The sequence below is a fragment of the Mollisia scopiformis genome (genome assembly GCF_001500285.1).
Source record: "Mollisia scopiformis unplaced genomic scaffold LY89scaffold_23, whole genome shotgun sequence".
NCBI classification, from domain to species: domain Eukaryota; kingdom Fungi; phylum Ascomycota; class Leotiomycetes; order Helotiales; family Mollisiaceae; genus Mollisia; species Mollisia scopiformis.
In genome coordinates, this window is record NW_017263603.1 from 694,797 (window position 1) to 710,579 (window position 15,783).

At 47.7% G+C, this 15,783-nt stretch overlaps 7 protein-coding genes across 7 annotated transcripts; 5 read left to right on the forward strand and 2 right to left on the reverse strand.

Annotated features, from left to right (window-relative positions):
* Nucleotides 1–842: 842 nt before the first annotated feature.
* On the forward strand, nt 843–2,413 carry LY89DRAFT_758473 (uncharacterized protein; the record flags this gene model as incomplete). Its single annotated transcript, XM_018221438.1, has 3 exons — nt 843–866; nt 1,016–1,514; nt 1,665–2,413. 3 exons carry the CDS (start codon nt 843–845, stop codon nt 2,330–2,332), a joined length of 1,191 nt encoding a protein of 396 aa, XP_018066035.1. The 3' UTR covers nt 2,333–2,413.
* Nucleotides 2,414–3,099: 686 nt separating this feature from the next.
* LY89DRAFT_229665 (uncharacterized protein) lies at nt 3,100–4,187 on the forward strand. The gene is made up of 4 exons (XM_018206026.1): nt 3,100–3,315; nt 3,370–3,446; nt 3,572–3,814; nt 3,876–4,187. Exons 1-4 carry the CDS (start codon nt 3,198–3,200, stop codon nt 4,080–4,082), a joined length of 645 nt encoding a protein of 214 aa, XP_018066036.1. The 5' UTR covers nt 3,100–3,197; the 3' UTR covers nt 4,083–4,187.
* Nucleotides 4,188–5,317: 1,130 nt separating this feature from the next.
* Nucleotides 5,318–7,279, forward strand: LY89DRAFT_654387 (glycoside hydrolase family 13 protein; the record flags this gene model as incomplete). Its single annotated transcript, XM_018212299.1, has 3 exons — nt 5,318–5,470; nt 6,092–6,377; nt 6,699–7,279. 3 exons carry the CDS (start codon nt 5,318–5,320, stop codon nt 7,277–7,279), a joined length of 1,020 nt encoding a protein of 339 aa, XP_018066037.1.
* A 49-nt stretch (nt 7,280–7,328) lies between these two features.
* LY89DRAFT_786565 (acid protease) lies at nt 7,329–9,923 on the reverse strand. The gene is made up of 4 exons (XM_018222996.1): nt 9,898–9,923; nt 9,497–9,847; nt 8,945–9,451; nt 7,329–8,891 (listed from the first exon to the last, which is right to left on the reverse strand). Exons 2-4 carry the CDS (start codon nt 9,636–9,638, stop codon nt 7,534–7,536), a joined length of 2,007 nt encoding a protein of 668 aa, XP_018066038.1. The 5' UTR covers nt 9,639–9,847; nt 9,898–9,923; the 3' UTR covers nt 7,329–7,533.
* Nucleotides 9,924–10,403: 480 nt separating this feature from the next.
* Nucleotides 10,404–12,020, forward strand: LY89DRAFT_229739 (uncharacterized protein). The gene is made up of 4 exons (XM_018206027.1): nt 10,404–10,590; nt 10,637–11,189; nt 11,241–11,886; nt 11,949–12,020. Exons 1-4 carry the CDS (start codon nt 10,512–10,514, stop codon nt 11,952–11,954), a joined length of 1,284 nt encoding a protein of 427 aa, XP_018066039.1. The 5' UTR covers nt 10,404–10,511; the 3' UTR covers nt 11,955–12,020.
* A 1,385-nt stretch (nt 12,021–13,405) lies between these two features.
* On the reverse strand, nt 13,406–14,666 carry LY89DRAFT_625116 (mediator of RNA polymerase II transcription subunit 6). The gene is made up of 2 exons (XM_018211062.1): nt 14,116–14,666; nt 13,406–14,070 (listed from the first exon to the last, which is right to left on the reverse strand). Exons 1-2 carry the CDS (start codon nt 14,542–14,544, stop codon nt 13,528–13,530), a joined length of 972 nt encoding a protein of 323 aa, XP_018066040.1. The 5' UTR covers nt 14,545–14,666; the 3' UTR covers nt 13,406–13,527.
* Nucleotides 14,667–14,769: 103 nt separating this feature from the next.
* LY89DRAFT_688861 (uncharacterized protein) lies at nt 14,770–15,627 on the forward strand. The gene has a single exon (XM_018215795.1). The coding sequence runs from the start codon at nt 14,926–14,928 to the stop codon at nt 15,517–15,519; it is 594 nt and encodes a 197-aa protein (XP_018066041.1). The 5' UTR covers nt 14,770–14,925; the 3' UTR covers nt 15,520–15,627.
* Nucleotides 15,628–15,783: the final 156 nt, after the last annotated feature.

Here is a 15,783-nt window from a genome sequence, read left to right on the forward strand (position 1 = left end):
CTTCGATGCACACAGTCTTCAAAGTTATATTAAGCAACGCTCCTGAGAAATTGTTCTGAGCATTCTTTGTCTCGTCTGGCTAGACCTCGAGGCACACTACCGACAATACTCATCGTCGAACCTCCTTGCCTCTCATTATTGTCCCTCCTAACGTTGGACTTCTACCCGATCCCGAGATCACGAGTGTTCTCCCAAGCCTGGCGTACTGGACTCAGTCGCAGGCCAAAAATAATTCCCGAAAATTACATACATGAGGATGGACCGAGTTGGTATCCCAGTCCATCTGGCCCCTTCCCCTAGCATCTACCATCTTCACTAGAGATATTTGGCGATTTAGGGCAAAGTCATAGTTCGTATCCATAAACTAAGTATCACAAGTCAATTTCCTACCAGCACCGTCTTCCATCCGGAGCTCTTGTAAAGGAGATGTTTGGAAGTGCTTGAGTGGCTTTATCACATGATCAAGACTTATTCGTTCCAAAAAAATTGAATAGAAGTTCTCTTTCACGTCTGATACCTATTATAAGTCTTTATCAATCTTCTATTAGACTTGTTCTCCAGATTAAAGATAAGAAGTATTGATCTCTTTCTTGGAGGGAGCTTTTCATCGAAAGTCCCTCCACCTTTTCCACCGTTGTACCAAACCTAGGTTCTGGAATACATGTTGAAGCTCAAAGATCAGACAAGGAGAGACTACATCTGTAAGTCTTGTTGCTCGCCATGAGAGAACCCTTGGAAACATGGATGAAGAAAATGCTAGATGATTGGAGACACTTACCACTTTCTCAGATCCTTCAGTCTCCATCTTTTTGTTCTTGTCATAACTTGGAGGGCATTTCTCAATGGAAATCGAGAGAAGATATCACGTAATATAAGATGCCTCATGAGATCTGACCTACCACGCATATTCCAACAATTAACAGAGCAATTCAATGATCCTCTCGACATGGCGCGAACACTCTACTTCGGCGTCGAATTGGAGTTCTGCCTTGGCTATTTGATGCCTAATTTCTAGCAAAACCACGATTCACGGCCTTCACCTCGCTTTCTCAAGTTCCCGATATCAATCGAAGCGATCACGAAGGCTTTGAACGACGCTAAACTTACCAACAAGGATGGCTCCAAAGTCATACCTGCGCAAGTGGACAGTGGATTCGACAGTGTCCGATCAGGGCTTCTCCTCTTGGCGGCCAAACACCAAATTGGTGCTAATCTTGTGAAATCCTCCCTGGCATGGGATCCGCAGCAGGAAGGCGATCTTGGAGACCCAGAGTACTGGTCTATTGGAGAAGATACTTCTATCGATACATCGAAGTGTGACCCGGACTACTTCTGGTATCGCATGGAGATCACCTCTCCAGCTTTAAAATTCAGCAAAGGCCAATCGATGACCGACGTTCGACGTGTCTGTGATATTCTTTCACAGGATTACCTCACCGTGGTCAACACAAGCTGCAATCTTCACGTTCATTTCTCGTATGGCAGGATTCTCAGTCGCATGGATGAAGGCGATCGTTAGACTTTCGAGGACCTTACGAAACTCGCCATGTTCTTCTGGGCCTTCGAGCCGCTGTTCGATACCCTTCACCCTCCTCATTACATATCACATCCTAAACATGCAATATCGATGCGTAGACACTCTATTCTTGCTGACATACTCCAAGAAAATCCAGCCTTCGACTCGATGGACACACACTGGTTGGCATCAGCAGGGATCAAAATTATTCGAAGTGCTCTCGATCTGCCTGCCTTGACAAAACTTATCTCTCAGACTGATATATTTGAGGGTTTTAGCTCACGAGACATGTCAGTCAGCATCCATCATATTACTCATGTTCTGTATCCTGGATGGAATAGTTCAACGGCAGGAGATATATACAATGATCGCTTGAAGAGAAAAAGGCACACTGTGGAGTTTCGTTTATATGAAGGAACATTGGACAAAGACAAGGTGGAGCACTGGATCAAGACTCTCGGTGGCATCATCAATTGGCTTGAAAACTATACTGTCGAAGAACTTGAACGCAAATTGATGCAAATGCTGCCCAGAATGAAAGAAACGACGGATCTAGCTCCGCAAGAGAGGGGTTCTGAGGAGGGGCAGGAGGAGAATGGCGAGGACAGAAACAGGAAGGCAATGGGTGGAGAGGGGTTGGCGGGCAAAGGAAAAGAGAAGCAGAGCGATGAGGGCGAGCTGGGGGGAGGGACTGACGAGGAGAATGGTTGTCGGACGGTCATTGACATTCTTGAACAACTCGGTCTTCAATGCCAGGCAGACTTTTACAGAGATAAGTTGTATCTTCATGCAGATGCTCTGCAGTGGGTGGGATGAGCTGACAGCAACCTTTCCTGAAGTCTTCAAAGGCTTGATAATGGAAGGAAGATAATGGACATCTTTCGATAGTAATCACGAAGCTGTGAGATTCTTGTTAGCTGAACACAGTGTTTGGTCTTCGACATGCAATACAGCTCCCCGCCCAGCCATTCTCGCTTATGCCCTTCAGGAGTAATCACCGATGCGAAATACGTGAGCATGTGGGGGCTCTTTCTCTGTAACATTTTTATACTCAATACCTCTTTATAACTCTTCTTCGCTTATATCTGTATTCTGCTCTCTGACATTGGATTTCCTCAAAACAGATTGTGGTTTCTAGGAAGTCAATACTTGCAATACGGACTAAAATTGCGCTTTAATTTCTTTTTTGCTCTGATATAGACAGTACTTCATTAATCATAAACTAAGAATTCTCGACAAAGCGATCTCGACAAAGGAAGCTCCAAACCCAAGTTGGACAGTAACTCGAGAACTTACCGAGGAAAAAAAAAGGCTCCGAGCCGCAATGTGGTCGATTCTTATCGACTGGCTGGACCCGAGCCTCATTTCTCCACGCGAATCGTGGGACATAACAATTGGCCACCTCAATCTTAATCTGCAGCGGAGACCACTTTGAATGCAAGTCAGGCTTCGATTTGGGGGATTGGCGGTTTGGACGTAGAATGATTGGCTCTGGGGACGGAAAGAGTTCAGCCCCCAACCCCAATGAACAAGGTTAAAACGCCATCTTGCCACCCTGTAATTTGTTTCTTCCCTAGGGGCGGGGTCGATTCCATCAATTGATAAGGCCAGAGGCGCGCTGCCGAATATTTCTTTCAGAGCTGCTGCGCACTGTAATCATTGTCGTTGATGCAAGCATCAAATGCCCAGAATGCGTGCCACTTTGATCTGTCTACTCTTTATCTTTACAGGAGTCGCGAACGCCCAACTCGGTGCAAATTCGACTATTGATCCCAGTACCGTTTCAGCAACCGTAAGATGTAAGACCAGCGGCCAGGCTTTGCATGTGAAATTTCCTTTACTAACATTGGCAGCGCAATGGTGTGAAGCCCAAATTAACACCTGTGGTGTATTGTGTAGTGGAGATGCCAATACCAATACTTGTGACACGGTACAGATCCAGCCCTCTTCTACCTCATTCTTCGTTACAGATGCGTCCGATTTTCGAGTTTGGGTCAATTTGCGTCTAAGCATCGAAGATGTTGGCTAATTGAAGGGCTGCACTAACGCATCCAGACCACTCTTGATTACGGTTGCACTTGCGCTTCAAACAGCTCTGCGCCTGGCCTGCTATACTATACCGAAACAATCCCAACATACTGCTGCGAACAAAACTACGCAAACTGTATTTCTGCAGCTTCAGGGGACGCCAGTGCTCAGGCTACTTGCCAACAGAACGAGAAAACGAACTGCGGGCATCTAGACCCAGCAAACTTTACAGCTGTCCCCGTTGCCTCTGCATCAACTAGCTCGGCGACAGTGAGTGGGACTAAGAGCAAGAGCTCATCCTTGCCATCGTCTCTATCCTCATCATTCTCAGCAGCAACCTCGGCTAGCCAATCAAGTAGCTCATTACGCTCGTCGGCAACGAGCGCGACAGGTTCAAGCACTTCGCCCAATACCTCGCAACAAACAAACACTGGAACCTCTTCTCCCGCCCACACAAGTACCCACGCAAATCATGGTCTTTCGACGGGCGCAAAGGCAGGAATCGGAATCGGAGCTGCACTCGGCGCACTTCTCATAGTCGCTTTGGTGCTCGGGGCTTTCTGTTATGGCAAACGATCTGCAGCAAAGAAAACAACTACAAGCAATGAGAGCAACACATTTGAGAAAGCAGAGCTTGGGCCTGGGAGACCACGACCGGCAGAGCTCAGTGGTGAGCCGTTGACAAGTGAGGAGAAAGAGGAGTTAGATAGGAGGAGGAGAGCTGCTGAGCTTGAAGGAGTTCCTCCAATTAGCCCTGAAATACAGCAGGTTGGTGAAAGAGCGGAATTGGAGGCATTGAGGGGCATAAAGTGGCAAGTACATGAGGTTGAATAATGGTAACATATAATGCTAGACTCAATACAGCGCTACAAAGAAAAATTATCCACAAATCCAGTTTTCGGAACGGTCTAGTCGGTGCGTTTCTTTCGACTTTTCTGCTCAATTGACGCCCGATTCTTTCTGTTTTGTCTGTCGAGCTTAGAAGTCTCGTCGTCTTCGACTTCGAGTACGGGCCGTCCCACTCATACAAGCAATATGAAAGCTTTGGAACCTGGAGCAAAAGCGGGTATTGGTGTTGGGCCAACCTTAGTGGGCCTTGCAGTTTTAGGGGCATCATATGGGTTATTGTAAAATTGCGGAAAGGCAAGAGAGAAGTTGTTGTAAAAGGTGGATCCGACATTTACTTTCAGAAGCCAGAGTTGAGCGAGGAAAATAGCACAGCATTGGAAAATGTCAAGAAAGTGACACATGAAATCAATGGCTTTGAGATTCCGTCCAAGTTGAGAGGATGAAACTGCAAGTTGAGTTAAATGTGTGGTTATTTTGCAATGCGTCGTACAACTAGCTTTCAGGATCAATTGAGCACTTGGGGGATTAGAATTTCCTGAGAAAAGTACTAGTTTTCAAGAACAATCAAACGTCTTAAGTATGTATTGGACGATTGGAGTTTCATTTTGCGTCCCGTATTTTAGCTGACTGTGGCGTGCGGGGCGTGCCTACCGGCAAGGGTCTCATGCATCACGACTTCCCAACGTGGTGAGCTGACGGCTGAACGACACCGGAGAGTCACTATAATTGTCTCATTGAATGATGGACATTCACCGCTTCCACCACTTAACGCCAAAAGCTGACGTCCAGCTCACTACTTCAGCCAATCGAGGTGGCGCTTTCGAGACTTCAAACCATAAAGTCCTTCTCCGTTCCAGTCTCAGCCTTGAAATTCATTGTCTCGTTTTGAAACACCTCACAGCCTGACACCAAAACAAAACCAAGATGTTGTACGATCTCCTCGAGCGTCGGAAAGAAAAATTCGTTCTCTGGATTCCAGGAGGTGCCGAACCTCCAAGTCTTGTCCTAGGCACCATCGACGGTGCTACTCCAGCCAACTTCACGCAACTATTTCAAGGCCAACTGGTCCAGGCTAATGTTCCTGATGTATGGGAACTCGATCCAAATACCATTCAACCGCCTCTGCAGGATGGTGCTGTGTATCATTATTTCTTTCAGATCGTCGATAGCTCGCCAGAGAAGCTAGGCACTATTAAAGTCACAGATCCTCTCATTTATACGGTCGATTACAGAACTACTACAGTTCGGGACGATCACGTTCCTCCCCCTGGCGTCATCAAGTTCCGAGATGGCAAGCTTTGGCCCTGTGATATTGATGGAGGAGAAGCCGATCAGGTGTCCGTACCAGCACAAGAAGACATTCCAGACAACAATCACTTGGTCATATATGAGCTTCCTGCCTCATGGGCCAAATCTGGTACAGATTCTCGAGGTGTGGATGTTGATGTTGGTACTTTTGTGGACGTCCTTGCACTTTTTGATGTGAAGATAGCCGGTCTTCGCTTCAAAGATATTCCCCAAGTAGCGAATGAGGCCATCTTGTCTGAGCTCGGTATCAATGCTCTGGAGCTACTACCAGCTGCCGATGCAAAGCCAGAAGGGGAATGGGGATATGCTACAGCTCACTATTACGCCACTGACTTCGATCTGGGTACAGCTTCCCAGCTGGTCAACCTGGTAAACAACATCCATGGCCAGAACATTCGATTCTTCACAGACGTCGTGATGGCTTTCGGGCATGATCCGTATGTTTACATCGCCTTTGATCAATTCCACATACAACCGTACGATCCCAACGACCCTGGTGACAATTGGCAATCTCACAGGGACAACCAACTTCGAGATGGCTATGGTGGTAGGAGTTGGAAATACATCGAGAACACGACAACTTATGACCCAAAATCTGGTCAGACTCAAGTTGTCCATCCTTCGTGGGCATTCCACCAAGGACATCTCCATCGGTGGATGTCCGACTTCGGGGTTGGTGGACTTAGACTTGACAGCGTCAACAACATCGCCAATTATGATTTCATCAAAGCTTATAAAGAGTATGCATGGGCATTATATCAGGCTCGATATCCGTCAGCCTCTAACGCCAAGTTTCTCGTCATTGGTGAAGAGCTCGCTGATCCCATCGATATGATTACATCGGGCACTCTCAATTCGTTATGGAATGAAGCTTGGCAGACTCGACTTCGAGCACTTCTTCTAGGTGAGAGCTCAGGCGACAATTTCGAATGGACAGTACGGAAAATGGCAAACTGTATGCTGGACACTGACCACCCATTCACTGATGGCTCGCAAGCTATCAACTACATCACATCCCATGACGTTGAAGGCTACCGCAAGGAACGACTTTACAACTTCCTCGACAGCAATGGTATCATTGACAAGGAGACACGTTCGAAGTTCGCATTTGCACTTCTCCTCACAGCTGTTGGCATCCCGATGATCTTTGCGGGCGAAGAGTTCTGTGATCAGATGGATCGTCCTATTGGCCAGAAACAAATCGATCCGGTGAACTATGAACGAAAGGCAGAACCGTGGCGCTCAGCTGTCTTTAATTATGTTGCCAATCTCGTCAGATTCAGAGAACAATGTCCAGCTCTGGGAGACGATGACACGAATTTCTTCTTTACGGACGAAAGTCGAGGTGGCAAGATTATGGCTTGGACGAGAGGAGGAAGTGGAAATGCACCAGTGGTCGTTGTTGCAAACTTCACTGATGAGGATACGCCCGGAACCGAGTATGTGATTGATGGATGGCCGGATCAGGATAGAGATGATTGGAGGGAGGTTAGTCAAGGGAGAGATGTGCCGAGAGAGTGGGTAGGCAGAGAACCCTTGATGCAGTGGGAGGTGAAGATCTATACATATTGGAAGTGAACACATGGGACTTGCTACTGGACATTGCAGGCGTCACGCATGGTCCAAAAAGACTCCATTGCTGTCAGATTATGTTTCTTTAGCATTACATTCATCGCAGTAGTATTATGTGCTGATTGACTAGAAGTAGAACCTCAAACTATGGGTATTCGCTCCAATGTTAACAAATAACACCTTTTCCAATCCATGCCAACTCCATGCCGTTGTATTATCATTACCATAAATTCCCAATCATTCAGTGAGCAACAAAGATGCTACCGCAACCCACTGAACGCACTCTTTGGAGAAGAAACCCAGCCAGACGAAACGCTACTCGCCCCAGCATCCCCTTCATCATCATCTCTTTCCTCCCCGTCTCTATTTAGCACCACATCCTGCAACTCCATATCCGGCACATACCCCTTCCCCTTCTCATCCTCATGCTCATGCTCCGACGCACCCCGCAACGTCGTCCCCAGCGACCAAACCGTCCTCTCCTCCTCGCGATCGCCCCACCCAGAACTAAGATCCTCACTCTCAGTCCCCACACTCTTCTCCCCTCTACTCGCCCTCCGTCTCCGATCCCACGACCATCTCACCTCTCCCTCTCTTCTGATCCTCATCTCTTCTTGCTCTCGCAGTAAGACCGAGGACAGATTCGTCGATCCGGAGACCTCAGCTGCGACTTCTTCCTTGGCGGGCAGCTCGAAGAATACTTGTTTGGATTTGGAGTCGATTTCTTGGGCCGGGAAATTGTCCGGTGGTACTTCGTGGAGGATGGGGGATATGGTGTCGAGTTCTGGTTTGGTGTATTCCGTGGGTTGTGAGGTTGGCTGTTGGGCAGCAGAGAGCTCAGATGCACGCCGTTTGGCGAGAGTTTTGGGTTTGTAGTGGCAGACGTAGAAGAGGAGTAGGATCAGGGAGATTAAGAGGATGGCACCGCCAATGGCGATTCCGGCTATGGCTCCTGTTGCAAGCACAGACTTTTTGGTAGAGGTGGAAAGGGAAGTGGTGTTGCCTGGAGGGTAGATGGTGATGATTTCTTGAGTGGGAATATCATAGCGAACTTGTGAGATTGAGAAGTTACGTCTTTCGTAGTCGGCGATCACGTATGTTTCTTGGAAGAATGCTCGTCCAAGTCGGTATTGTGAAGAGTCGTTTGCGATTTTCATCGGGAAATAGAGAGTTGGTGTATCGACTAAGGGCCATGTGGCTTGAAGAGCGAAGGCCTGGTAAGAAAATACGAGATTGATGGGAGAACCCAGAGAATCGGGTCGTGTGAGGGTAAAGTTGATAGTAGGATTCTGAGCAACGAGTAAGGTGTGTTGGGTGTTCGAGATAGTGTATAATTGTGTCGTTGTATTGTAAGTGAGGCCGAATGTGGAAGCAACGAGATCGCAGGTTGAAAGAGGGAGATATAGATATGGAACTGTGGAGTCCAAGTAAGTGATAATTGGTGTCGACAGAAGAATTGTTGGATCATTGGAGCTGGAATTCAAAGACGTGATACTGGTCACCTGGACTGCTAGATCAGGTTGATCGTTCGTAGAGAAGTTGAATGACAAGTTGTTTGGTATGAACCGTGATGCATCATATCCTCCCAGCGTGAGACTTCCTAGAACTTCGCTGGAATCTATTGTTCAGAGTCAGTGAACATTCATAAATAGGAATTATAAAGGCGCATACGATATTGATTTCCAGCAGTGTACGCCCAACTTGTACTTGGAATCATAGATTGATTCTTCAAATTCTGCATGAAGCTAGGAATAGGATCATTGAAGCTTGTGAAATTGCTGGACAATGGCTTCAAGCCAAAGATGCCCATGAAGAAGTCCTTTGTTGCGACACCAGCCACAGTTTGGTTTTTGAGGGTCGGACCGCCACTTCCCTGAAAGCCAAGAGTGATATCGTCAAAGCCATATCTGCCATTGCCCGAGTATCCGAGATTCGATTCGAGTCCGAGTCCATAGATCTGGGTGGTCAGATTTGCCAAGTTCGGTACCCAAGTTGTAGATGCGGAGTAGTTGTACAACCCTCCTCGTAATGTGTCGCAATCAGTCGGATCGCCTGAGCCACACCCTTCTTCTGCTATTGCCCATGTCTGAGTTGCGTATGTTGAGATGAGCACTTTGACACTCTGAGGCGGGCTTCCGATCTGTATTGTGAAGGTTGACCATGGCCCATCGTCTCCATCTTTAAAGTATAAGCAATGTTCAGTGACTAGACGTTGTCACTCACCAAACTCTTGGGAAGGGGGAATCGAAAGGGGCGCTGGAGCCGTGCTTCTCAGATTGACAGATCTTGCTCGGACAATATATGGCAATGCGACCCCGCATAGAATTACATGACGCAAGAGTCGTGTCAGTAGCACACATAGCATTTTCGCACCACCGATGCAACATCGAGACGGCTGGAAAGTCAATAGAAGAAAAGGAACGGTTTCTGTCGCAATCGATAGGAAATGGCTTCAAGGACGAAGGAGTAGAGGCGTAGATGGCACCCAATGACCAAGAGACATTGCTCTGGTGGCAGACGAGGCTGAGGATCTCATGTCCACACAAGTGAGCATCAACTACCACAAGACAGGACCTGCCGTCGAAGTCAATGAAATGTCGATCTCAACCCTGGTTTGGGACAACTCATTCGGAAGGCCCGGACTTCAGCTCCTTTTCCGGTCCAATCTCTTCCAAGCTTGCTCCGACGGCTTGCATAAAGACTAGGTTTCAAAGCACGCCAGCTGGAGAAGTGAGGAATGTGTTTCTCCTATCTGACCAACTATCGTGGCCGTGGAAAGCCACCACTTCGAAGTTTGGGATTTGGTGTTGGTGTGCTAGAAGAAATTCATTTCGGTTGGACACTAAAATTGGCTTCCCATGGTGGCTTGAGGCGAAGTGCAGCAAGACTGGGCCCCCTGATCAATTAACCGAAACCCCTGACCGAGGCTGCATTCCACCCGACTTTTCATTCGCCTATCATTTCTTTTATATCTATCGACCTGCCCATGGTTGTACGACTCCAGACAGATATTCTGCCTAGTCGTGTACATGGATGTGAAAGCAATATTCCTCATACCACGTCGGGCTCGTATGTCGGTCAAATGGGGTCCCGACCTCGACTTATGCTTAACCTGACTTCGTTCCTGCTAATTTATGATCAATGAAGAGCTGATAAACAAAGGACTGATCGATGGCGAACAACAACATCTAATTTTTGAATCCAATACAGTCCCTACAAAATTCATTTTCTGTTCAAAATGTTGCCCCAAAGTCTCTGGCTCTTAGTCCTTTCGTACCTGTCTAGCATTGAAGCCCGATCCTCACCACAACTACGGGGTATGAGACTGCGTCCTCATCTTAGAATACTGCTGAGTTTTTACAGGTGTGGCTTTCTCAAATGGTACTTTCACAAATGCGTCGCTCTCGGTCGTATCGAGTTCGATTGGGTCTGTTTCATCAGCAGTACCAATATCGACACAGACAGCAACAGCGACTTCAATTTCAACCTCAGATACTGGAAAAAGTACAAACTCGAGTATCGCGTCGCAAATTTCTGCTAGCAAAATTTTGAAATCTTCAGCACCAACGGAAAGTCCCAAAACAACAAGGACGTTGAGAAATGAAACAGTACAAACGCATGCGCCTTGTTGCTTTGTGATTCAGGATACCATTAGTGAAGAATGGTGGCAAAGAACTAGCTATATCTCTGCAACAAATCTCGTCAACTTGACTTCGTACACAACGTACATCACCGAACGTCCTGGTATCACAGCAACCCGGGTAGAGACAAATGTCTATCTTACAAACGCTTCATTCGCTTTCACCTTTTTGGTGGGGAAGGATCCCATTTCGAATCTTATTAATTCGGCCCCCACTCCAGTGGAAGCTACCCAGGTCTTGAATGCAACTCAAATAGTAACAGGCGGCATTACAATGTGAGAAATATTCCTTCTGACCAAAAGACAATGAACTGAGAAACGTGACAGGCAATCTCCGTCTGCATTCTATGTATATAACACGGTAAAAATCATCACAGCAGCACCTGTGACAGACGCAAGAGGACATGTATACTGCGCAACAGCATCAACAGGTGCACACGGTGATGTATTCCGCCACATAAATTCAAACGCGGAAGCATATTTCGGCGGCCTCGGAATTGTTGGACAGAGCTATGCACCCATATCAACAAGCGTCACCACCGAGACAGACACATACACTGAACTCTATCCCATAACTTCTGTAGTTACCGAAACGAACACATGGTCTGAGGTTTTTGTATCCACGCAGTATACCAACTCAGCCGGGAGCGTTGTGGTAGAGACTTCAACCCCGACTGGTGTTGTGATCTCACTCGTGACGCCCTTCATCTATGCGCCTAAACGAGGGACAACCACTCCTGGTCCTTTCGCACATTGTATTCAAGACGCCGACACTGAAGCATACGGCTACGTTCCCAAGACTCTAATCGATTTCCTCGCCTCAGATCCACAATACAGCTCCCAGTACCCTGGACTTGAATCCTGCTATGGTGGCGGACCATCCATAATCCAGGCTCCCATGTGCTATGTTCCGTTTGAAACAACAACATTCCAAACTGCCGGTGGAGATATAACCAGCGCGACAACTATCTATGTTGGAGGCCCCATACTTCAAGACTCGACGAATATGCCGAATCAGCCGACTAATGGGCCTAGTGGTGATGTTTCCGTGATGAGCCTTCCCACGACGACTGCTCCGCCATTGACCGCTCCTCCCGGTGGTCAGACACCGCCGACTACGAGTCTGTTCACAGTTCGGCCTTCCCCGGCTACGCTCATGCAGATCATCCCAAGTCACTCTACTGATGATACACTGCCGTCGTCTCCAACTCCACCGCCGATTACGATCCAAGCATCGACAACGATCCCAATATCGCAAGCACCCGCCGGAGCGATCGGCGTATCATCTGATCTTAGCGGGACACCTGTCTTGGTTTTGGGACCAACGACCATTGTTCCCCAATCGCCCGAAATCGTGATTCCTGCTTCAACCACCATACCAGTCTCTGAAGCTCCTCCCGGAGCTACGGGGCATTTGTCAACCATAGCTGGGACACCAGTGATCATCCTGGGGCCAACAACAATCCCGCCTCAACCAGCAACACCTGAACCCGTCACAATCGCAGCAGTGACTACTATCCCGCTCTTTCAAGCCCCGCAAGGAGCATTGGGAAGCACAGCGACGATAGATGGAACGCCATTCCTGATCATCCAACCCACAACCATAACCCCGGCACCCACAATTCCTTTCTCCACAACCTTTGTCTCAGGAACAGCATTCCTCGTCGTGCCTCCTACTTCCATCCCAATATCCGAAGCTCCAGTCGGACTTACAGGATCCACCACGACGATAAACGGGACTCCATATCTGGTGATCACATCATCTACTTCTCTGCCCGCTCCACAAGCTCAAATCACAGCTTCTGGCTTGGAGATAACCACCATTTCTGGGACGCCGTATATAGTGGTGCCGAGCGCGACTGAAATTCCATTGTCTCTGGCACCGGCCGGACTTTCGGGCTCGATGACGACCATAGATGGAACTCCGTATCTAGAGATTGGGGCTGCGACGACGATTCCGTTTGTGGGAGCAGGAGTGACGGTTGAGGGAGGGACGACGGAGTTGGTTATTACAGCGCCGACTACGATGCCGGTCAATCCTTTGTTCTCGGTGTCTGGGGAAACGACGGTCATTGGCGGGACGACCATGGTGGTTTTGTCTTCGGCGACCACTGTGGTAGAGGTGAGTTCAAGCTCGACGTTTCAGAGCTCAAGTACGGGCGGAAGTCAGAGAAATCCGAGTACGAGCTCGAGTAAAGCTGGAGCTGCGCCAACATTTGGAGTGCAGATGTTAATGAGTGGACTAGGAGCTGTAGCTGGGGGTGTTGTGATGGCTGTTTTGTAAGCTTATATATAATGTATTTTGAGAGAAAGGAAGTAATAGTCGCATAATTCTAATGTAAAGAAATGAATCATGCATCAAGTCGAAGAGCATGTCTCTTACCGGTACTTTTTGGTGCTCAGACGCGAGTAATAGTGCAACGAATGAACAAAATCGGCAGGGTGTTTTCCACTTGGAGTACCTGCGTAAGACGAACATTCGAGGGAATATAGACATGAGTTTTAATTCATTTCTGAAGTGTCATCCAATGCTCGATAAGGCGAGCCATGCAAGGGTATACCAAACGCCGATTCATGCACCTTTTCCATCCCGATATGGTTTGCATACCGCCCTCTACGTTGGGCTTGTACTACCTGCACCTACAGCCTTGCTCTTTCTCCTTTTCAGTTTTGGCATTCCTGGTGTTTTCGGACTCTTCTCAGAGCGACTTCCCTTCCTCTCCGGTGGGAGATCTGTCTTGAGTGATGGAGGTGCTGGCGGAGCTTTCCCCGGCATCTGTAACACTTTTCCAGGAGCTGGCACCATGAGTTTACTGGCATCTTTCCGTCCAGTTGATTTGAGATGGAATTCGCCCGGCTGCCCAGTAATTGGGATTTCGTCCATATATTCATCGCCGTACTTGAGTGATATGAGTAAAGAATCTTCCAGTATCCGCGAGCTAATGTAGCTGCTTCCATTGGATTGTGCGGATTTCTTTGGAGTCTGTAGAGAGTCTGGAAGTGGTGTAGTCTCTTTACTAGCTTGCCCGAGTTGGGATTCATTCGTTTTCCGATTGCCGCTGGAAGGAGGCATGTAGGTATGACCCATTGCTGGGCTGAAGTCAGGCAGAGCTGCGGCGGAAGAGACAAACTTGTTCAGAGACGACATGAGCGACAACTAGGATTGTTAGCTTGACACAATACAATCCGCATGTAGATGTACCATTCGACTTCCTAGCACATCTGCCAACGACGGAGCCATGTAGATATTTTCTCCAACTACAAAATACGTCGAATGGACAGTGATCTCATCTTCCTCCGCGTGTCTCTTCCTTCTCGTCTGCTTCCTAATAACCCAGACTCCTGTTCCAGCACCAGGTGTCATTTCAGCAGGCTGCTCTGAGATCATGAACTCGAGGCCTGACATCGTCCGCAGATGCGCTTCAAATGCTACCCTCGTCGCGACCACATTCATGAGACTTGGGATATATTGCGCTTGTGAAGATATGATTCCATTGTTCGAGGTAGGGTCGAAGAAGGGCGACATCGCAAAGTAATGGAGAACGGAGTTCTCATGTATGCCCATCATTGACTGAGCAGCTCCCGGAGACCGCCATTGTATTTCATCGAGAGGAGGATCCTGCGAAGTCATGGTGGCTATTGATGGACAATTAAAGTCCGCAAGAGGATAAAGAGCTATGGTTGAAGTTCAGCCTCCAAAAATAAGGTTTAGCTGCGATGACGCTAAAGCGGGAATGTTAGCCTTAATTCAATGTAGGGCTTTCAGGCAACACCTTCCAAAAGCCGTCAGCAAAATACTTTGCCGTCTTGACGTATGACCGATTTAGCATATCCGACTTCTTTTCCCTTTCAATCTGTGTGATACTTCATACCATTCAAGATCCCATGTGATTATTCTTCCTCATTTAAATCTCCCTAGATGCCCAAGACCTTCTGAAACTCAGGCGAGCATCGAGGCAGAATTCCGAATTCGAGCTATCTCAAGCACCAAGCTCTAGAACAAGACAAAGTGATGCCGCCGGCCTTATGTCCCGGTCGTCATGAAATTGACGACGTAGCCCTGGATGCTTCGCCATCTGAAAACCTGCTCATGCGTCTGCCAATCGAGATTCGCATCGACATCTACAAATACATGATTATGAATCCTAATGGCTCCAGCTACCATACGACTGCCTACAGCTTCTCCGCGGAAAGAGGCTATTCATTTTATACTGTCAATAACGCATGCCCAAGTCTGTATGACCTATCTATACTTCGAACATCTAGGAAAACGAGAAAAGAAGTTCTAGAAGTGTTCTACGAAAACAACATCTTCTGCATTGCACCCTTTCGGAATCATCGCTACTCTGGCTCTGGATATGAACCTACTGGTCTGTTATCGTTTGGCAACATTCAACACCTGTGCTTAGACTTATGGCATACTTCAAAATACGATGCCGATAATGAAACAACTATGTTCTACAACATGGTCAACATCATCGCTCACATGTCAGATTTCTTGACTATGAAATCAATTACACTTATTATCAATGCCAGCACATTTACAAGGGACTTGTTTGTCGAGGGCTTGCCGTCTTCCAAATTAGGATTCGAAGCCAGCAAGTAAGAGCTGAGGCCACCGGGAATGGCCCACTTAAGCGAGACGCGGTAACGCGTAAAAATTCTACACCCCATTTTAAAACCCTTACTACACAACAACCCTCTTAGGAATCAGTCCATAATTCAAGATGGAGACACCTCTTATCCTAAGTGATCCTATCGAGAAAGAGAATAATGAATGGCCTACCCCTGCACGTGCAGTCATTCGATCCCTATAGCGCCAGGGAAAGTCGCAACGCGAGATTGTCTCAGAGACCCATATCCCTCGAAG